The sequence below is a fragment of the Erythrolamprus reginae genome, chromosome 10 (genome assembly GCF_031021105.1).
Source record: "Erythrolamprus reginae isolate rEryReg1 chromosome 10, rEryReg1.hap1, whole genome shotgun sequence".
Lineage (NCBI taxonomy): Eukaryota > Metazoa > Chordata > Lepidosauria > Squamata > Dipsadidae > Erythrolamprus > Erythrolamprus reginae.
Window position 1 is genome coordinate 10,617,990 of NC_091959.1, and position 20,581 is coordinate 10,638,570.

Below are 20,581 nucleotides of genomic sequence, written 5' to 3' on the forward strand. Positions count from 1 at the left end.
TTCAAAGCCTTCTCTGTGGCGGCCCCGGCCCTCTGGAACCAACTCCCCCCAGAGATTCGAATTGCCCCCACCCTCCTTGCCTTTCGTAATTTGCTTAAAACCCATCTCTGCTGCCAGGCATGGGGGAATTGAGATACTCTTTCCCCCTAGGCCTTTAAAATTTTATGCATGGTATGTCTGTACGTATGTTTGGTTTTATAATAAGGGTTTTTAACTGTTTTAGTATTGGATGATTATTATATGCTGTTTTATTGATGCTGTTAGCCGCCCTGAGTCTGCGGAGAGGGGCGGCATACAAATCCAATAAATGAATGAGTGAATGAATGAATAAATAAATAAATAAATTGTCTGTCTGTCTGTCTGTCTGTCTGTCTGTCTGTCTGTCTGTCTGTCTGTCTATCTATCTATCTATCTATCTATCTATCTATCTATCTATCTATCTATCTATCTATCTATCTATCTATCTACTAAGTATGCTTGACTCCTGGGCTATATAACAGGTCCCTACGATGAGAGCAATATGTCTGTAGTTGTGTTTACACCCTAAGTGCAGACTTTTTAACCTAGGTTCAGTTGCCCGAGAAACAATTTATTAGAACTTAGTTCTGTAACAGTCCCAATTTTCTCCTCCTGTAGCTCTGATCTTTAAAAAAAAGTCTCCCATACTTTGCATACAATAATTATGCAAAAATTCTGATTTCTTTCTTTAACCTCAGGAGCATCCCTGATGGAGCTGAACCAGAAATCATTTCAACAATCAAAAAGACATTTAATTTTGGTCAGAGTGAAGCGGTTCATTTATTCCAGACACTGCTGGAATGCATGAAAAAAAGAGAACTGGTAAGTAAGTCTCTGCACCATTGCAAGGATTTGCTTAATTAATATTTCACTCTGGGAAGAATGAAAATATATTCTAATAAATCCAGATAATTGGTCTCCTTTGTGAATATTACTAAAGTTAGAATTCCCGTTTCAATTTTACATGATGCAATCAGTGTACAGTACTTGAGAGGTATTGTGCACACCTAAAAAACTTTCTTTCTTTCTTAATCTAATTTTCAAAACAGATTACAGTGTTCCACATCGGGTCTGATGAACATCAGGATATTGATGTTGCAATCCTTACAGCTCTACTAAAAGGTACATTTTTTTTTCTTTCAAAGTGATATTGTTTATTTTAGAAGTTAGGATGGTTCCGGTTCTGTCAGGCTCTCTGGTAGACTTCTCCCAAAAATTCACAGTTACAAATTTCAGACACACACACGTTTGAAAATTCAAAACAATGTTCTTTATAATGAAAAGTCACTTAAACTAAGCCCACTTTTGGTATAGCAAAGAGCACTGGTCTCCAAACAAACTGGTAATTTGTACACGTCCCTTATCAGTTCTGTGATACTTAGCTTGCAGTTGTGAGGCAATTCACAGTCCTTCTTCTTTCACAAGGTGAAACACACTTTGCTCTGGTTTAGTTTCAAAGCGGGGGAAAATCAGCACACAAAAGGTCAAAGTCAGTAAAGCAGTCACGAAATGCAACGATCAGATAATCCTCCACAATGGCCAAACCCACAGGCTGCTATTTATAGCAGCCTCACTAATTATCACAGCCCCACCCAACCACAGGTGGCCTCATTTTCTTTGATAATAATCTCTCAGTTGTTGTTGCCTATGCATCGCTCTCCACATGCGTGGCTGTATCATTAACTCTTGTTCTGAATCCAAGGAGGAGCTAGATAATTGATCTCCTTCTGAGCTGTCTGCCACACTCTCCTCCTCCCTGTCACTCATGTCTTCTTGGTCAGAGGAGCCTTCATCAGCAGATTCCACCGGGGTGGTGGTGGGGTAAAACAGGCCTGCAACATGTGGATGTCTCCCCCACATCCACAGTCCTTGGGGCAGGAGCTGGGCCAGAGCTAACCACAACAGTTCCACACTACTTTTTTAAAAAAATGTTTTTTTCACCATCTTTATGTAAGCATCCATACCTGTACCATAGTATCAAAACATACATAATTATACATTTCTATCCAAAAAGCCGTAAACAAATATTCTAAATTTGCACCTATTGTACTTTTATCTCCCGTCTGTTTTCCTTCTATATTTCATACTCCCTCCCTCTTCCCTTTACCACGCTAGATTTTGGTAGGACCAGGGATGAACATCTATTCATTTTATTGGCTGTCTTGTTTCTGATTGGGAACTATTTTGGGAATCCCCTTGGGGGGGGGGGACGACACCATTCATCTTTTTTTCTGTCTATTTGCTTGACTTTTTTCTGATTATGATTTCATCATCTCTTTGCAATGGTGTGACCATTATATAAAACTGTCTGAATGCTGGGTAATTCTTGGCTTAATTCTGCATAAACTTGTCATTTCTTTTATGGTACCCTCCAGCATATTGATGGGTGATCAGATATAAGCATCATTCACTGATTTATTAATTTCAGGCACATTTTGTTCTGTTGGATCTCTGGTGAGCTTGGTTGTTTTCCTACAGACGTTTCATTGCCAAACTAAGTAACATCATCAGTGCACTGAGGTATCATCTACAAGAATACAACCAAGTTCATAGAGTAGGGCTGTCAAACTCCTGGCCCGCGGGCCGGATGTGTCATGCATTGGCCACGCCCACACCCAGAGGGGGAAGGTCCAGATACGTCATGTGACACCATCATAGAGTATCAAGGACCCTACAGTTCAACAGGAGCTACAGAAATCCTCTTCTATTGGCACATTTCATTCTGTAGCACTTTAAAATTAGAGCATATACATTTAAAAGATCTTTCTCAAGCTTCAAAGATTTTCCTCCAATCCACAGGCGCTACTGTATTTCCCTTAAGCAAAATATTAAAATCAGTTTGTTTCTAATGTTTCAACGTACATTGGATCTGGATATTTTTGGAATTAGGCTTTTGTGGCAAGCAGGTTAACTTTCAAAACTTTTGTTTGTTTGTTTACATTTGTTTTTTTAGGGACAAATGCTTCTGCCTTTGACCAGCTTATCCTTACTTTGGCTTGGGATCGAGTTGACATTGCCAAAAATCATGTTTTTGTTTATGGACAACAGTGGCTGGTAAGTCAAGTTGGCAGTTGCAATAAGGACAATATAAATAAGATTTGAGTCCTTCGGGATTGGGCAGCATAGAAGTCTAGATAGGTAGACAGACAGACAGACAGACAGACAGACACACACACAGACACACAGACAGACAGACTTGGTGATAACCAGATCAAGCAGATGTAATGCTGGGCCACCTCATCTCCCCAATCCCCAAGGGAAATTAAACAACATTAATTTTTGCTTAAGCAGGTTCTTAATTTATCAGTTTACAAAAGAGGAATTGTCATTTAAAATAAACCCTTGTTTGCATAGTACTCTCATATAAGCCAAAGTGGCACAGTGGTTAGAATGCAGTACTGCAAGCGACTTTTGCAAGCAAACTCAATCTGTATAGTCTGGAGGACAGAAGGAAAAGGGGGGACATGATCGAAACATTTAAATATATTAAAGGGTTAAATAAGGTCCAGGAGGGAAGTGTTTTTAATAGGAAAGTGAACACAAGAACAAGGGGACACAATCTGAAGTTAGATGGGGGAAAGATCAAAAGCAACGTGAGAAAATATTATTTTACTGAAAGAGTAGTAGATCCTTGGAACAAACTTCCAGCAGACGTGGTAGATAAATCCACAGTAACTGAATTTAAACATGCCTGGGATAAACATATATCCATCCTAAGATAAAATACAGAAAATAGTATAAGGGCAGACTAGATGGACCATGAGGTCTTTTTCTGCTGTCAGACTTCTATGTTTCTATCTGCAATTTGGCAGTTCAAATCTCACCAGGCTCAAGATTGACTCAGCCTTCCTTCTATCTTAGGTGGGTAAAATGTGGACCCAGATTTATTGTAAAACAGCTTAGAGAGGGCTGTGAAGCAGTATACAAATCTAAGAGCTATTGCTGTCTTTGGGCAATATTGTGTCAAGTTTTGTATATCTCTTGTTCAATTTAAGCACGCTCATCTCATTTTATTCAGGTTGGCTCTTTAGAGCAGGCTATGTTGGATGCTCTTGTGATGGACAGAGTTGCCTTTGTGAAACTCCTTATTGAAAATGGAGTCAGCATGCACAAATTTCTGACAATTCCCAGATTGGAAGAACTTTACAACACTGTAAGTTGAAGACCATCCATTGCAAAATCTCCATATCCTGTTTTTAAAATCTATGTCGTAGATCTAGGTTTATATTTCCATCTAGAAACCAAGCAAAATGTATTGCGGGATTTGAGGGAAATTACAAATTTGCCCAATAATTATTTGCTAAGATAATTTTAACAGAGGATTTTATTGTATTGCAACTTTATTGGAATGGAATGCAATAGTATCCAATAGAATGGAATCCAGAATAGAGGTTTTGCTCCTTCATATCAATTTGTACATTTTTCCTTCTGCTGAGTAAAAGCTTCACTTGGGCAGAACTTTATAATGGTTTAAAGTGTTTCAATTTTAGTTTTAAATATTGCAAAAAATACAACTATTTTGCTAGTAAAATCAAAATAAGGAACCAATCCGCATTTAGTCATTCTTTTCCGATTTGTTGCTCCCCTGAAATTATCTAAAAGTCTTTGTTTTTTCCTTTCTTCATTAAGAAACAAGGCCCAACAAATCCAGCATTGTTTCACCTCGTCCGAGATGTCAAACAGGTAAAGATCAAAAGCAACGTGAGAAAAAATTATTTCACTGAAAGAGTAGTAGATCCTTGGAACAAACTTCCAGCAGACGTGGTTGGTAAATCCACAGTAACTGAATTGAAACATGCCTGGGATAAACATATATCCATTGTAAGATAAAATACAGGTTGGTAAATCCACAGTCACTGAATTTAAACATGCCTGGGATAAACATATATCCATCCTAAGATAAAATACAGAAAATAGTATAAGGGCAGACTAGATGGACCATGAGGTCTTTTTCTGCCGTCAGTCTTCTATCTATCTATCTATCTATCTATCTATCTATCTATCTATCTATCTATCTATCTATCTATTTAATTTTTATGCCGCCCTTCTCCTTAGACTCAGGGCGGCTTACAACATGTTAGCAATAGCACTTTTTAACAGAGCCGGTGATTTGTTTGCGTTGTCTTAAGAACCATTTTCACCTTATGTTTCTATGATTTCAGTCGCCAAAACGTCTTCACATTCCTTAGAACCTCATAAACCATATTCACCGCCTCCCTTCTCTCAATTTGGTAGAATTTTGTTTCTGACAAGATTGTGGGAGTTGCAGTTCCAAGCTAACTAGAGGAAAGGGGGTTCATCAAAGATAGGGAGGCTATTTTATTTATCCGATCCTTTTTTTTTTTAATGACACTAAAATGTTTTGAATCTCAGTTCTAAATTTCTATGTTTCGTCTATAGGGAAATCTTCCTCCAGGGTACAAACTCACTCTGATTGACGTTGGACTTGTTGTTGAATACTTAATGGGAGGGACCTATCGGTGCACATACACAAGAAAACGCTTCCGAGTGATCTACAACAGCCTCAGTGGCAGCAACAGGGTATGATTTGTTCTTTTTAAAGTGGAAAAAAAATGAAAGTGCATTTTCCAACATGTAAGTCGAGTTGGCTTCTTGCGAATCAGCCTTTCTCCCTTGTGGCTCTCTGCCTGTCCGCTAAGATCTTGTGCAGATGCTCCAACTGTAGTCTTTAATCCTATGCAAACCTGGCAACCTCAGTTGGCCATCTCCATCAGATTTTAGTTGATGTGCAGGTACATCAGGGAGAAGGCCCCCCCGTTCAGATATTCAAGGCTAAGCTGTATAAAGCTCTCCAGGACATTGCAAGCATCCCAGTAGATACCTAGCAGCCCATGAAATACTTTCAGAGCAGCAGTGATATGTTCATGGTAAGTGGCCTCCCTCTAGATACGTAGATTAGGTCCAGAGCATTTCATGTGCATTTTCTGAGCCAGGGGAATCCCGAAACTTGACAACTTTAAGACTTGTAGACTTCAACTCCCAGAATTCTCCAGTCAGCTGTGCTGGCTGGAGAATTCTGGGAGTTGAAGTCCATAAGTTGCCAATTTGAAGACCTCTGTTCTAAGGGAACATAAACATTCTTTCTATTGAATATTCAAATAGCCTTTTAAGATAGGTGAGTTTTATCCCAGTTTTGTAGACAGAAGCTGGATGAGAGGTGTTTTTCCCTCAGTGCATTGATAATCGATTTGCAATTACAGTGTTCCCTCGATTTTCGCGGGGGATGCATTCCGAGACCGCCTGCGAAAGTCGAATTTCCGCAAAGTAGAGATGCGGAAGTAAATACACCATTTTTGGCTATGGACAGTATCACAAGCCTCCCCTTAACACTTTAAACCCCTAAATTACCATTTCCCATTCCCTTAACAACCATTTACTCACCATTATTACTGGTATTCACCATTGAATAAGACACTTAGTGATCCTGATATTTATAAACATAATTATTTATTAACAATAATTATTATTTTTTTGTTATTTGTTTGCAAAAATTATTAGTTTGGTGATGATGTATGACGTCATCGGGCGGGAAAAACCGTGGTATAGGAAAAAAAGCGCGAAGTATTTTTTAATTAATATTTTTAAAAAAACTGTGGTATAGGCTATTCGCGAAGTTCAAACCCGCGAAAATCAAGGGAACACTGTGATCTGTGATGGTCACGTTTTCTCACCACTGTGGTTACATTAGGCTGTATCACTTATTTAAAACCCATTGGGGTTTTATAATTTTAGATAAAGGTTTCTATTGCTTCATGTAAGCCTGGCAATGTATTCGAATAACCATCTTTTTCATTTGTCCTTAACCCTTTAAATATATACATATATAAATACATATATATGTACATATATGTAGCGCTCTGGGCGAAATGCTTCGGGCAGCACTCCTCAGTTGCGTAAAAGCCACGAACCTTTTGGGAACAGGGTGGATAAGAAAGAAAAAATGCGGCACAATCACTTCATCAAAACTGCACAGCCTTACAAACCAAAGGTAGGCACAGCAGCGGCTCCCTTGGCATGAATATTAATGCTATATACTTAATATATTGTGCTTCTTGACAACTTTTTTTTGTTCCAATATATAGAATAGAATAGAATTTTTATTGGCCAAGTGTGATTGGACACACAAGGAATTTGTCTTGGTGCATATGCTCTCAGCGTACATAAAATAAAATATACATTTGTCAAGAATCATGTGGTACGACACTTAATGATTGTCATAGGGGTCAAATAAGCAATGAAGAAGCAATATTAATAAAAATCTTAGGATATAAGCAACAAGTTACAGTCATACAGTCAACATGGGAGGAAATGGGTGATAGGAATGATGAGAAAAACTAGTAGAATAGAAGTGCAGATTTAGTAGAAAGTCTGACAGTGTTGAGGGAATGATTTGTTTAGTAGAGTGATGGCGTTCGGAAAAAAACTGTTCTTGTGTCTAGTTGTCTTGGTGTGCAGTGCTCTGTAGCGACGTTTTGAGGGTAGGAGTTGAAACAATTTGTGTCCAGGATGTGAGGGGTCAGTAAATATTTTCCCTGCCCTCTTTTTGACTCGTGCAGTATACAGGTCCTCAATGGAAGGCAGGTAAAGGAAAACACATAGAAACTCACCTTATTTTAAAACAAATTATTAAAACTTGATAACACAAATTATTATTCACCAATTTTTTCATAGTAATTTTTCACCACTTTTTCAGAGTAATTTTTCCATTGCTCTATGTTGGGAAAGGGCTCATTTAAACAAAATATCTAAATCTGGGGAGGTTCTGTCTCTTTGATCCTGAAGAGTGTTGTACTTCAGTACTAAAGAAATCCATAAGATTTCATACTGGTAAATTTCAGATTTGAGATATATGTATGTACGTGTAGATATATGTACACCCACATCCCAAAGTTATAATTATATTTGAATCATTAATATTTTGTGGAAATCAAATTAAAACGTTCACAAAAGTTAATGTCCTTTTATGTGGCCAATGTGTGCTACATAAATTAACTTTTAATTGAGGTTCTCTAGGTTTAAAGAGAGAAGCTATACTAAATATGTTTTTTCCAGATGTTTTTGCTGCGTTCCATCTACCGCTATTTATTTAGATATATGGGAACTAGCAAAAGGAAGATCAGGTTAAAAAAATAGCCATATTATCACTACATTCTTCGACAGGAAAGGTGACTGGTCATGCTCTCTCGTTTTCTTGCCATCCCATAATCTAGATATGAGCTGCTCTTAAGGAACTGGTAATAATTAAAGAAAGCCATGCTAATTGTACGGTAGTGTTACTTTTTTTCTACGTTCAATTTATTTCAGTTTATTTATTTTTTAATTCAAAAAATTAGTTTGCATTCTGGGGCAAACCTTCCAACAGCATCTAGTACAACTTTTCTACGTTCAAAGTTGTGCTAGATGCTGTTGAAGGTTTGCCCCCAGAATGCAAACTAATTGTTTGCATTTTTTAAAAAAAAATAAATGAATTACGAGTTCTTCAATGATAGGTTCTTGGTTTTCCCCCCCCCTTTTGAAAGGCTGATACTGCCACAGATGAAGGAAAAAAGAAAAAAACCAAAGATGACATCGTGGATATCGATGATCCAGAAACCAGGCGCTTTCCGTACCCGCTTAATGAGCTGTTACTGTGGGCGGTGCTAATGAAGAGGCAGAAAATGGCCCTCTTCTTCTGGCAGCATGGCGAAGAGTCCATGGCAAAAGCCTTAGTGGCCTGCAAGCTTTACCGTTCCATGGCCTATGAATCAAAGCAAAACGACCTTGTCGACGATACCTCAGAAGAACTAAAAGAATACTCCAGGTGAGCATCTCAGCTTCTTACGTATCTTGTACTCGGTTGTTTGACAAAATTGTACTTTGTAAAAAGGACAGAAGGAAAAGGAGGGACAGGATCGAAACATTTAAATATGTTAAAGGGTTAAATAAGGTCCAGGAGGGAAGTGTTTTTAATAGGAAAGTGAACACAAGAACAAGGGGACACAATCTGAAGTTAGCTGGGGGAAAGGTCAAAAGCAACGTGAGAAAATATTATTTTACTGAAAGAGTAGTAGATCCTTGGAACAAACTTCCAGCAGACGTGGTTGGCAAATCCACAGTCACTGAATTTAAACATGCCTGGGATAAACATATATCCATCCTAAGATAAAATACAGAAAATAGTATAAGGGCAGACTAGATGGACCATGAGGTCTTTTTCTGCCATCAGTCTTCTATGTTTCTGTGTTTCTAACAGTCCCACAGTTAGACTCAATTTGTCTGTTTCATTCTAATAGCACTTAGTAATAGCATTTAGATTTATATACCGCTTCACAGTGCTTTACAGCCCTCTCTAAGTGGTTTACAGAGTCAGCCTCTTGCCCCCAGCAATCTGGGCCCTTATTTTACCCACCTCAGAGGCAGGGAAGGCTGAATCAACCTTGAGTCTGGTGAGATTCGATCTGCCAAATTGCATTCAGCCATCAGTCAGCACAAATAGCATGCAGTACTGTACTCTAACCACTGCGCCACCGCAGCTCTTTCCTTTTATTTTCTTCAAAATGGCCATCTTTCTTTCTTTCTTTCTTTCTTGCTTGCTTGCTTGCTTGCTTGCTTGCTTGCTTGCTTGCTTGCTTGCTTGCTTGCTTGCTTGCTTGCTTGCTTGCTTGCTTGCTTGCTTGCTTGCTTTCTTTCTTTCTTTCTTTCTTTCTTTCTTTCTTTCTTTCTTTCTTTCTTTCTTTCTTTCTTTCTATTGTGTGTGGTATTGTTTTGGGAAATTCAGCAACAATTCCGGGCACATTGTGAATAAATGATGCATTTTCCTGAATCATAACCTGGTTCTCTTTAGGAAGAAAAGTAGACGGACTTAAGTTAAAATAAAAACTGTTATAATTTTTTTTTGGGGGGGGGGGAGGAATCTTTTATTTTGTATCTTTTTTCTCAAACTTATAGAATTTAATAATAGCTGCATTCTGTCAGTCTAGGCAAATCATGTTTCATATGCATCTTAAAGTGCATTTTGTTTTTTCTCTCCCTTCCTCAGTGACTTTGGAGAGCTAGCTGTTGAGTTATTGGAGCAGTCCTTTCGGCAAGATGAAACAATGGCAATGAAGTTACTTACCTATGAGCTCAAAAACTGGAGCAACGCCACCTGCCTTAAACTAGCCGTGTCTTCACGCCTTCGTCCTTTTGTAGCACACACTTGCACCCAGATGTTACTATCGGATATGTGGATGGGAAGGCTGAACATGAGAAAAAATTCGTGGTACAAGGTATGCTCTTTTGGGGGTTTGCTTTCAGCAGATGCCTTGAGTGTTATTGCGATTGTGTTATACAAAAATAGGAAACAACTTCAAGCATATAATTTGATTGTCTCTGTCAGTGTCATCTTTAATTAGGGATGTATTAAAAAAAAAAATCAAAGCTAGAGGTGGTGTTGGAATGCACAGTAATTTTTCTTTTGACGCTTTATTGTCTTTTTTGAAAAAGGTACAGACCTATAGAAGGACGAATCCAGGCAAGTAGCCCTTAAATGGAGATGGATCTCTAGTTCATCATGAGAACTAATCTACTACTAAAAAAACACCTTAGTGGTGACTCATTAACAGACTCAACCCCCATGTAAAACAACTGCAATTAAGCTTATGACAGGTAGTAAAGTAAAATGCGATGTAGAAAGTCTTTCGTATTTATGCTTCATTTTAGTAGCGTGAGCTGAGCAAGTGAGAACTTCCTCAGAATTCAGACAAAACCTCCGTGTACGAGTGGAGTAAGTTTTCAGAATGGTACAAGACAAGTAAGCCATGTAGACTAGATTAACACCAGGAGTCTCATTTCTCTCCACATAACCAGGCTGAAAATTTACCCCACTGAATTCAAATGAAACAAGGCAGCTCTGTTAACCCCACCACCCTCCAAAACAAAACATTTTACAAGAAAACTGTTAGAAGTCTGCTTAAAAAACACGATGCGTGATTAGCCTTCGGTTTGGTCTGCGGCCCCTTGCTTGCTTTGCTCCTCAGCAAAGAATCATTCAAACTTGCTTCATTTCTCAAACAATGTGGAGAAGAAGCTTTGCAAAGATTGAGTCAGCTAAAACTTGGCCGCAGAAGTCAAGAGTCCAATATTGTGGGGCGGCAAAATACGACGAAGGATGGAAATTTGTGCAAAGCCCATTTGGTTGGGTGATAATGTAGACACGGTTAGCTTTCTTCCCCCCTTAGGAATATTTATGAAAATTGTCTGGGTATACAGTGATACCTCGTCTTACAAACGCCTCATCATACAAACTTTTCAAGATACAAACCCAGGGTTTAAGATTTTTTTTGCCTCTTCTTACAAACTATTTTCACCTTACAAACCCACCGCCGTTACTGGGATGCCCCACTTCCGGACTTCTGTTGCCAGTGAAGCACCCGTTTTTGCGCTGCTGGGATTCCCCTGAGGCTCGCCTCCATGGGAAACCCCACCTCCGGACTTCCGTTGCCAGCGAAGCATTCGTTTTTATTTATTTATTTATTTATTTATTTATTTATTTATTTATTTATTTATTTATTATTTAGATTTGTATGCCGCCCCTCTCCGCAGACTCGGGGCGGCTCACAACAGAATACAACAATTCATGACAAATCTAAATTGTAATTTAAAATATTTTAAAAAACCCATTTACTAAGCAAACATACATACAAACATACCATGCATAAATTGTATATGCCCGGGGGAGATGTCTCAGTTCCCCCATGCCTGACGACAAAGGTGGGTTTTAAGGAGCTTACGAAAGGCAAGGAGAGTAGGGGCAGTTCTAATCTCTGGGGGGAGTTGGTTCCAGAGAGTCGGGGCCACCACAGAGAAGGCTCTTCCCCTGGGGCCCGCCAACCGACATTGTTTAGTTGATGGGACCCGGAGAAGGCCCACTCTGTGGGACATAATCGGTCGCTGGGATTGCGATGCTGGGATTCCCCTGCAGCATCGCAAAAACACAGAAGTTCAGAGGTGGGGTTTCCTATGGAGGGGAGCCTCAGGGAAATCCCAGCAGCGCAAAAACGGGCGCTTCAGCTGGCAAAAGGGGTGAATGTTGGGCTTGCACGCATTAATCGCTTTTCCATTGATTCCTATGGAAAACATTGTTTCGTCTTACAAACTTTTCACCTTAAGAACCTCGTCCCGGAACCAATTAAGTTTGTAAGACAAGGTATCACTGTATTTGTAAGCTGCTCAATATAAGCATTCTTCTACATCTTTTACTTGCTACCTGATAGATTTTGCTGGAATAAGGGTTGGGGGGGGGGAGCCGAAATCTGTGTGCTGGGTGATGATGGGTTGTTTTTTTTTAAACTTCTGTTTTGTTTCTAAGCACTCCTGCGTGGAAATATTTTTTTAAAAATTGTCCAATGTTACATTTCGCAGGTAATCCTGAGCATCCTTCTTCCCCCCACTATATTAATGCTGGAATACAAAACAAAGGCCGAAATGTCCCACATTCCTCAGTCCCAAGATGCACATCAGATGACGATGGAAGATAGTGAAAACAATTTTCAGAACCTAGCAGAAGAAATACCAATGGTAGGTCTTCACATCCGTTCGAAGGACTCCGTTATACTTGCCCCTGTTAAAGTCAGTGAAACAAATTAGACACTTACAAGTTGACGGGCCCGTGGGGGAGGGCCTTCTTTGTCGCTGCCCCGTCCTTATGGAACCCACTTCCCCCCCCCCCCCCCATGTCCGTACTGCTCCCACCCTAATGTCCTTTAGAAAGGCTGTGAAAACCTGGCTTTGCCGGCAGGCCTGGGAGCCGTGAATGCAACATCTTATCACAGCCAAATTGTAACTGATTCTGTATGCATGTGTGTTTGATTGGATAGTTCATTGGGTTTATTATGGTTTTACTGTTCTTTATGAACTAATATTTGACTTTTGTTATATTTTATGTATTATTACTATTGTAAGCCGCCCTGAGTCCCATTGGGATTGGGCGGCATAGAAGTCAAATTAATTAAATTAATTAAATTACTCTTAATCACAAAAATATAGCCCTTTCCAAATGTAGGTCATGTAACCATGTTGCTTTCATCTTAGGAAGTGTTCAAAGAAGTCAGGGTCTTGGATCATTCTGACGGAAAGCATGATATGGAGAGCATCATAAAACCTAAGAGGCTTCCCATTACACGAAAGTTTTACGCTTTTTATCACGCGCCAATAGTGAAATTCTGGTTCAACACGGTGAGTTGGTTTTAGTTGTGGTAAAGAATTACTCCCCCCTCCCTTCTCCCTGGGAATCTTTTTTAAAACGTGAGATCAAAAGCAACGTGAGAAAATATTATTTCACTGAAAGAGTAGTAGATCCTTGGAACAAACTTCCAGCAGACGTGGTAGATAAATCCACAGTAACTGAATTTAAACATGACTGGGATAAACATATATCCGTCCTAAGATAAAATACAGGAAATAGTATAAGGGCAGACTAGATGGACCATGAGGTCTTTTTCTGCCGTCAGTCTTCTATGTTTCTATGTTTCTAAAACCTATTCAGATGAATTATCTAACACTTGGCTTGTTTTTTGTATAGTTGGCCTATATAGGATTCCTGATGCTCTATACCTTTGTGGTTCTTGTGAAAATGGAAGAATTGCCTTCGGTTCAGGAATGGATTGTCATTGCTTACATTTTCACACTGGCGGTTGAGAAAATCCGAGAGGTAGGCCTGCCTTAACTTTGTTCCACTGAATATGCAGTATTGCAATATGAAGAATTATTTTATATATAATCTACTTATTGCTTAGATGATTGGTATGTTTGTGTGTATGTTTGCATGGTATGTTTGTGTGTATGTTTGGTTTTCTAATAAGGGTTTTTAGTTGTTTTTATTATTGGATTGTTACATGTTGTTTTTATCATTGTTGTTAGCCGCCCCGAGTCTATGGAGAGGGGCGGCATACAAATCCAATAAATTATTATTAAATTATTATTATTATGATTATAAGAAAATTGGTTTTTGGAACAATTAGTTCAATAGATTTGTAAGACACAAATAAGATGTGAATTTGATGACCAGCGATTAATGTAAAGGTTATTGTAATGTTTTAATATTAGATGGAGAAAAGCTATATTTTAAGAGGTTTAAGATATTATATGTTTCTGCAGTTCCTTTTGTGAAAGAAAGAGATATAAGAGCCTCCATTGAATGATTACAAAGTAAAAAGAAAAAAATTGTATATGTTTGGTAGTAAGCTTGATTTTGTGTTGGAAACTATGTATTGTTTTTATTCTATGCTGGAGAAAAAAAAATTTTTTTTTATGAGAAACTTTGTTCCACTGAAGAGTTTCAAGTTCAAGTTTCAAGTTTTATTGGAATAAAACAATATACAATATACAATAATAATCCAATACTAAAAGCAAATTAAAACCCCTTAATATAGAAAACCAAACACAGAGGGTTTTAAATGCATCAAAAACAAAAGAAAATACCAGTAGACTGAATTTGTTGTAAAAAGAAGATATGCACAAGTTGTATTTTACCAGTCCAGCATAAAATATCAAAGCAGGAGAGTCAATCTGGCCCTGTGTATAATAATATGTATAATGTTTGCGTATAGTGTGTGTAGCTAAAAAGCCCAAGTGATTTTAAGATGTTTTCCCAATATTCTCACCCTACAATTTGGAGAGAATCAGTGTGATTTAGCAGACATGTTGTTTATATACACAAGTTCGAATACATGCCTCCCACGACAGCCAACCTGACCCTGGGTGACATGGTTGTCAAATTATTTGAATCCCACCACTTGTATAAACCACCTGAAGATAAAACAAGAAACAATGGGTGGAAACTAAACTAGGAGAGAAGTAACTTAGGACTAAGGAGAAATTTCCTGACAGTCAGAACAATTAATCAGTGGAGCAGTTTTCCTCCAGAAGTTGTGAATGCTCCAACACTGGAGGTTTTTAAGAAGATGTTGGATAACCATTTGTCTGAAGTAGTGTAGGCTTTCCTGCCTAAGCAGGGGGTTGGACTAGAAGACCTCAAAGACCCCTTCCAACTCTGTTATTATTATTTATGTAGCCAGTTCAATGTTAACATCAAGGCAGCAGATTTTATTATTTGTTTAGTTTTATTTAGACAATTTAATGTACGATATCTACCTTGCACTATTTATGAATTGCCTGCAACATGGCCTGAGGATTGGGCAGCATAGAAGTCGAATAAATAAATAAATAAAACCAGAACTCATATCCCATCACGTTTGCAAAATTCCAGATTGTTTTAAAACTGTCCTAGCTGTTCTCCTTAAGATTATGTTTGTGCAATCCAGAGCCTAGTACAGACCCTCATACTACAGACTTCACACATCTCCTTCCTTTTCTTTAAATACCATGCCCCTCTTCTTTACTGTTAGCTATTGCCACAGCTTTGTCTTATATCTGTGCCAACTTAACCAGAGCAAACACAAACAGCTGTGCCTTTTAACAGTGTTTCTCGATCGTTTTTCGCTCATGGCTCACTTCTGTCCTTGCTTTTCTCCCATGGCTCTTTTGAAATATCCTAAGCTAGGGGGCAGTTTGGTATCGTGGTTAAGGTGCTGCCCTAAAAATACCAGGAAGTGATGAGTTCTAGGCATGAAACCCATGACTTTAGATTCCTTACTCCTCACAGGGTTGTTTTGCGGTGAAAGTAGGAGGCAGAAGTGCTAGGTACAGTATCTTCATTGCCTTGAATTGGTCAAATATATAGTGAGCTGTGGTGGTGCAGTGGTTAGAGTTCAGTATTGTGGGCTAAATTTGTCCACAACCTGGAGCTCAATCCTAATGGAGCTCAGCTTTCCATTCTTCAGAGGTTGGTAAAATGAGGACTCAGATTGTTGGAGCCAATATGTTCCTAGAGAGCGCTGTAAAACACTATCAGGAAGTATACAAGTCTAAAAGCTGTTGCCATATAAAAGGGCCCCATTGCCTTATAACCCTGGTTTGTAAAGCTACTGCCATGGTTTTTGGTCTCTGCTTTCTGACATTCAACAAAGATTGCTGTGGATTCACGTGTAACGGTCATCTAATCAGGCCATTAATGACCTTGATATGAACCAAAATTGACCATACTCCATTTCTTGTTAGAAACATAGAAGACTGACGGCAGAAAAAGACCTCATGGTCCATCTAGTCTGCCCTTATACTATTTCCTGTATTTTATCTTACAATGGATATATGTTTATCCCAGGCATGTTTAAATTCAGTTACTGTGGATTTACCAACCACGTCTGCTGGAAGTTTGTTCCAAGGATCTACTACTCTTTCAGTGAAATAATATTTTCTCACGTTGCTTTTGATCTTTCCCCCAACTAATTGTTCATGCAGATCTTTCTGTCGGAAGCTGGGAAGATTAGTCAGAAGGTTAAAGTGTGGTTCAATGATTACTTCAACATCAGTGATACCATAGCCATTGTCATGTTCTTCATTGGTTTTGTGCTAAGATTTGGAGCAAAAGGGAACTTCCATGAAAGAACCTACAATGAAAATTATGTTTTCGTTGCTGGAAGACTCACTTACTGCCTGAATATTATCTTTTGGTATGTGAGATTGTTGGATTTCCTCGCTGTAAACCAACATGCTGGACCCTATGTCATGATGATTGGGAAAATGGTAAGATTTTTTAAAAATATATCTTTGAACTTTTAATGCAAATAGATTTTGTTTTAGTTTACATTCAGTAAATAAAGGTAGACTTTTAGCAGCCAATCCTCTGCATGGGAGGGGCATTACGAATATAACTGTGGATATACAATATATACAAATAAAAGGGTGCTTGATCGTATATGCAGCATGATGTGGAGTGGAAACACTGACAATTAGAACAATTGACCAGTGGAACAGCTTGCCTCCAGAAGTTGTGAATGCTCCAACCCTTGAAATTTTTAATCGGATGCTAGATAACCATTTGTCTAAAGTGGTGTAGGGTCTCCTGCCTAAGCTGGGGGTTGAACTAGAAGACCTCCAAGATCCCTTCCAATTCTGTTATTATTATTATTATTATTATTATTATAACTTGAATGATCACGTTTAATACTTGCCCTTCCCCCAGGGGTGAAATTCAGCAGGCTCAGACAGATTTTATAGAACTGGTGGCGGTGATTATGCGCAGTTCGGCGAACCGGTAAATCGCACCACCGATCGGCCCCTCCCACTCACTCCTCTCCTCTTTCTCGGGCTCATACACACAGAGCAAACATGAGAAGAAGGCAAGAAACAGCCAGATTGAATGCTAGAAGACTTGGCTGGACTTTTCTGTCGGTTCTGTGGGTGTGGCCTGGTGGGGGGGTGCCACACCCCTTTTCTGTGAGTGACATCAAGTTTCCCAGGCCCACCCACTCACATGGCCCCACCACCAAGCCATGCCCGCAGAACCGGTAGGGGGAAAATTCGAATGTCACTCCTGCCTTCCCTCATATTGTATTTGCTGCACATGTGTGTGATTTACACAGACAGATGTATACATAGAAGGGTGAGCTGTATTATCCGAATTGATATGCAGAAATAACAGATGAAAAACCAGGACAGCTGCTTCCAAGATTTAGTCCAATCATGTCCCATTAATTGTAATATTTTTCATCTTGAAAACGTAACATCAAATTTACAGTTTGGTGACAACTTTGAGAAGGCATCCAAAGCTTTGAGTGGCCCTAGGATATTATTTATTAATTAGATTTCTATGCCACCCTTCTCACAGTGACTCAGGGCGGCGTACAACATCATAAATACAGCAATATATAAAGAAATCTAATTTACTTTAAAAGGACTTATACAAGTTACTAAAAAAAATGCTAAAAACCCCATGATCGGAATTTGAATTCATCAAATTCAATCATTCATAATATCGGCCAGAGACAATCCCATCACTCATGGCCCCCATTCCCGCTGGCAGAGGTGGGTCTTCAGAGCTTTACGAAAGACCAGGAGGGAGGGGCGGTATATATCTCCGGAGGGTCGGGGCCGCCACAGGGAAGGCTCTTCCCCTAGGCCCCGCCAGTCGACATTGTCTGGCCGACAGGACCTGGAGAAGGCCGACGATGATCAGGGTTCCATTCCATTCCTCTCCGGTTTATATGCAAGTAGTCCTTGACTTACAACAGTTAATTTAGTGACCTTTCAAAGTTAGAACATCCCTGGGAAAAGTGACCGATGGCCATTTTCCATACTTGCAGCATCCCTGTGGTCGTGTGATCAAAATTTGAATTCTTGGATTAGCTATAAGTCAAGGACTACCTGTACCAGTTTGAAATCCATTTCTTGAACATTCTCGCGTTGGATAAGGCTGCTGTGGCCTTTTATTAATACTTTCAATAAAGTATTAATTTAATACTTTAAATTAAAGTATTAAAGTATCCTTGACTTTTGCTCTGTCTTAACAGGTGGCGAACATGTTTTATATTGTAGTGATCATGGCCCTGGTTCTGCTCAGTTTTGGAGTACCTAGGAAAGCCATACTTTATCCTAACGAAGAACCGTCCTGGGTTCTAGCCAAAGATATTGTATTTCAGCCTTACTGGATGATATTTGGTGAAGTCTATGCTTATGAAATTGACGGTAGGTACTCGTATATACTTGTGTATAAGTCGACCCGATTATAAGCCGAGGCACCTACTTTTGCCACAAAAAAACCCCTGGGAAAACTTATTGACTCAAGTATAAGCCTAGGGTGGAAAATGCAGTGGCTACTGGTAACCTATAAAATTGCATTAATTGAGGCATCAGTATATTAAATTCACTCCAATACTCCGCAGTGTGCATTGGTTGCCGATCAGTTTCCGGTCACAATTCAAAGTGTTGGTCATCACCTATAAAGCCCTTCATGGCACCGGACCAGGTTATCTACGAGACCGCCTTCTGCCGCACGAATCCCAGCGACCGGTTAGGTGCCACAGAATTGGTCTCCTCTGGGTCCTGTCAACTAAACAATGTCGTTTGGCGGGACTCAGAGGAAGAGCCTTCTCTGTGGCGGCTCCGACCCTCTGGAGTCAGCTCCCTCCAGAGATTAGAACTGCCCCCACCCTCCTTGCCTTTTGTAAACTCCTTAAACCTCTGTCGTCAAGCGTGGGGGAACTGAAACATCTCCCCCCTGCCTATGTAGGTTTTTTTGTGTATGATATGGCTGTATGTATGTTTTTTATATATTGGGGTTTCTTGTTTTTTAGACTTTTTTAAATGTATTATTGTTATTTTAGATTCTAACTATTAAATTTGTCATTGTATATTGTTTTTATCATTGCTGTGAGGGAATTGAGACTTTCCCTCCCCCTAGGCTTAAAAAATGGTATGTTAGTATGTATGATTGGTTTTTAAATTGGGGTTTTAAATTAACTTAAACTTAAATATTGGATTTGTTTACATTGTATTATTATTGCTGTGAGCCGCCCCGAGTCTGCGGAGAGGGGCGGCATACAAATCTGATTAATAAATAAAATAAATAAATAAATAAACTTTTTATTTACAAGGATAAATACAATGAATACATTTAAATACGGATAACAGTGTAAACATATTGAGATACAGAAGAAAAAAGAAATGGGTAATTAAGAAACAAAGATTGTATATACAAATTATGGCCTAGCCCTAGACAATATGCATTTAACAGTAAACAAGAGACAAAACAAAACAAAACCAAGCAAACAGAAGGATTTGCTATTTCCAGGGCGACCCCACAGGCCAGATTTAAGCACCCCATTTGCCAAATACTGCCTGCGGACCTTGAGTTTCGACATCCCTGATTTATAACAAAAACTGAGCATTGATCTGATGTTTGATGTAGTTAGGTTTTAAGAGATTTTACAAACCTTTACATAATCAGCAGTATTAAATGAAATATTTCAAAAGGTTTTGGGGTTTACAAAATAGATTGATGTTGTCACTGTGCTTTTTATTCCTTTTAAACTGCATAGTATGTGCAAATAATACTGAATTTGAGAGGCTCTGTGTGACGGGATCATGGCTAACCCCGTTTCTTCAGGCTGTATACCTTTTTGTCCAGTACATCATTATGGTCAACCTTCTCATCGCCTTTTTCAAGTATGTATAAACTTCACAGGACCATTTGATTATTAAGCTGAACTTTAGAAATCACCTTGGTGATTGTAGAACCTTAGTAGAAGTCATTTAAAAAAAAAATCAATTTATCATATTATAAATGAAAATAAAGCTAGTAGGGAAATATGAAACGAACAAGAAGAAGTGAGGGATAAAGGGGGGGGAAATAACATGGACTTCCATGTAAAATTGCAGCCTTAATTTTTTATTTTTACATATTTACAAATACAGTGGTACCTCATCTTACCAACACCTCTTCTAACGAACTTTTCAAGATATGAACCCGGTGTTTAAGATTTTTTTGCCTCTTCTTCCGAACTATTTTCACCTTACGAACCCAAGCAGCTGCTGCTGGGATGAAGGGGTTTCTTTTTTTCCCCTTTTTTGAAGAAAGAAAAGGGAGGGGCTGCTTGGAGTAGGAAAATTTTTGCAGAGAACAAGGTGCTTGCAAAGGAACTGAAAGGGTGTCTTTTTAAGAAAGAAAAGGGAGGAGGGAGGGGCA

At 38.9% G+C, this 20,581-nt stretch overlaps 1 protein-coding gene across 3 annotated transcripts in view; it reads left to right on the forward strand.

Annotated features, from left to right (window-relative positions):
- Positions 1-20,581, forward strand: part of TRPM7 (transient receptor potential cation channel subfamily M member 7) — a 100,342-nt gene that overhangs the window by 50,861 nt on the left and 28,900 nt on the right. For all 3 annotated transcript variants that reach the window (XM_070762361.1, XM_070762359.1, XM_070762362.1), the window contains exons 9-23: positions 717-840; positions 1,068-1,140; positions 2,972-3,072; positions 4,037-4,171; positions 4,648-4,701; positions 5,419-5,559; positions 6,893-7,027; positions 8,559-8,839; positions 10,058-10,286; positions 12,421-12,576; positions 13,090-13,233; positions 13,580-13,708; positions 16,357-16,641; positions 18,408-18,582; positions 19,935-20,061. In XM_070762361.1, coding sequence (XP_070618462.1) covers positions 717-840; positions 1,068-1,140; positions 2,972-3,072; positions 4,037-4,171; positions 4,648-4,701; positions 5,419-5,559; positions 6,893-7,027; positions 8,559-8,839; positions 10,058-10,286; positions 12,421-12,576; positions 13,090-13,233; positions 13,580-13,708; positions 16,357-16,641; positions 18,408-18,582; positions 19,935-20,061 — 2,289 coding nt within the window. The remainder of the gene's footprint in view (positions 1-716; positions 841-1,067; positions 1,141-2,971; positions 3,073-4,036; positions 4,172-4,647; positions 4,702-5,418; positions 5,560-6,892; positions 7,028-8,558; positions 8,840-10,057; positions 10,287-12,420; positions 12,577-13,089; positions 13,234-13,579; positions 13,709-16,356; positions 16,642-18,407; positions 18,583-19,934; positions 20,062-20,581) is intronic.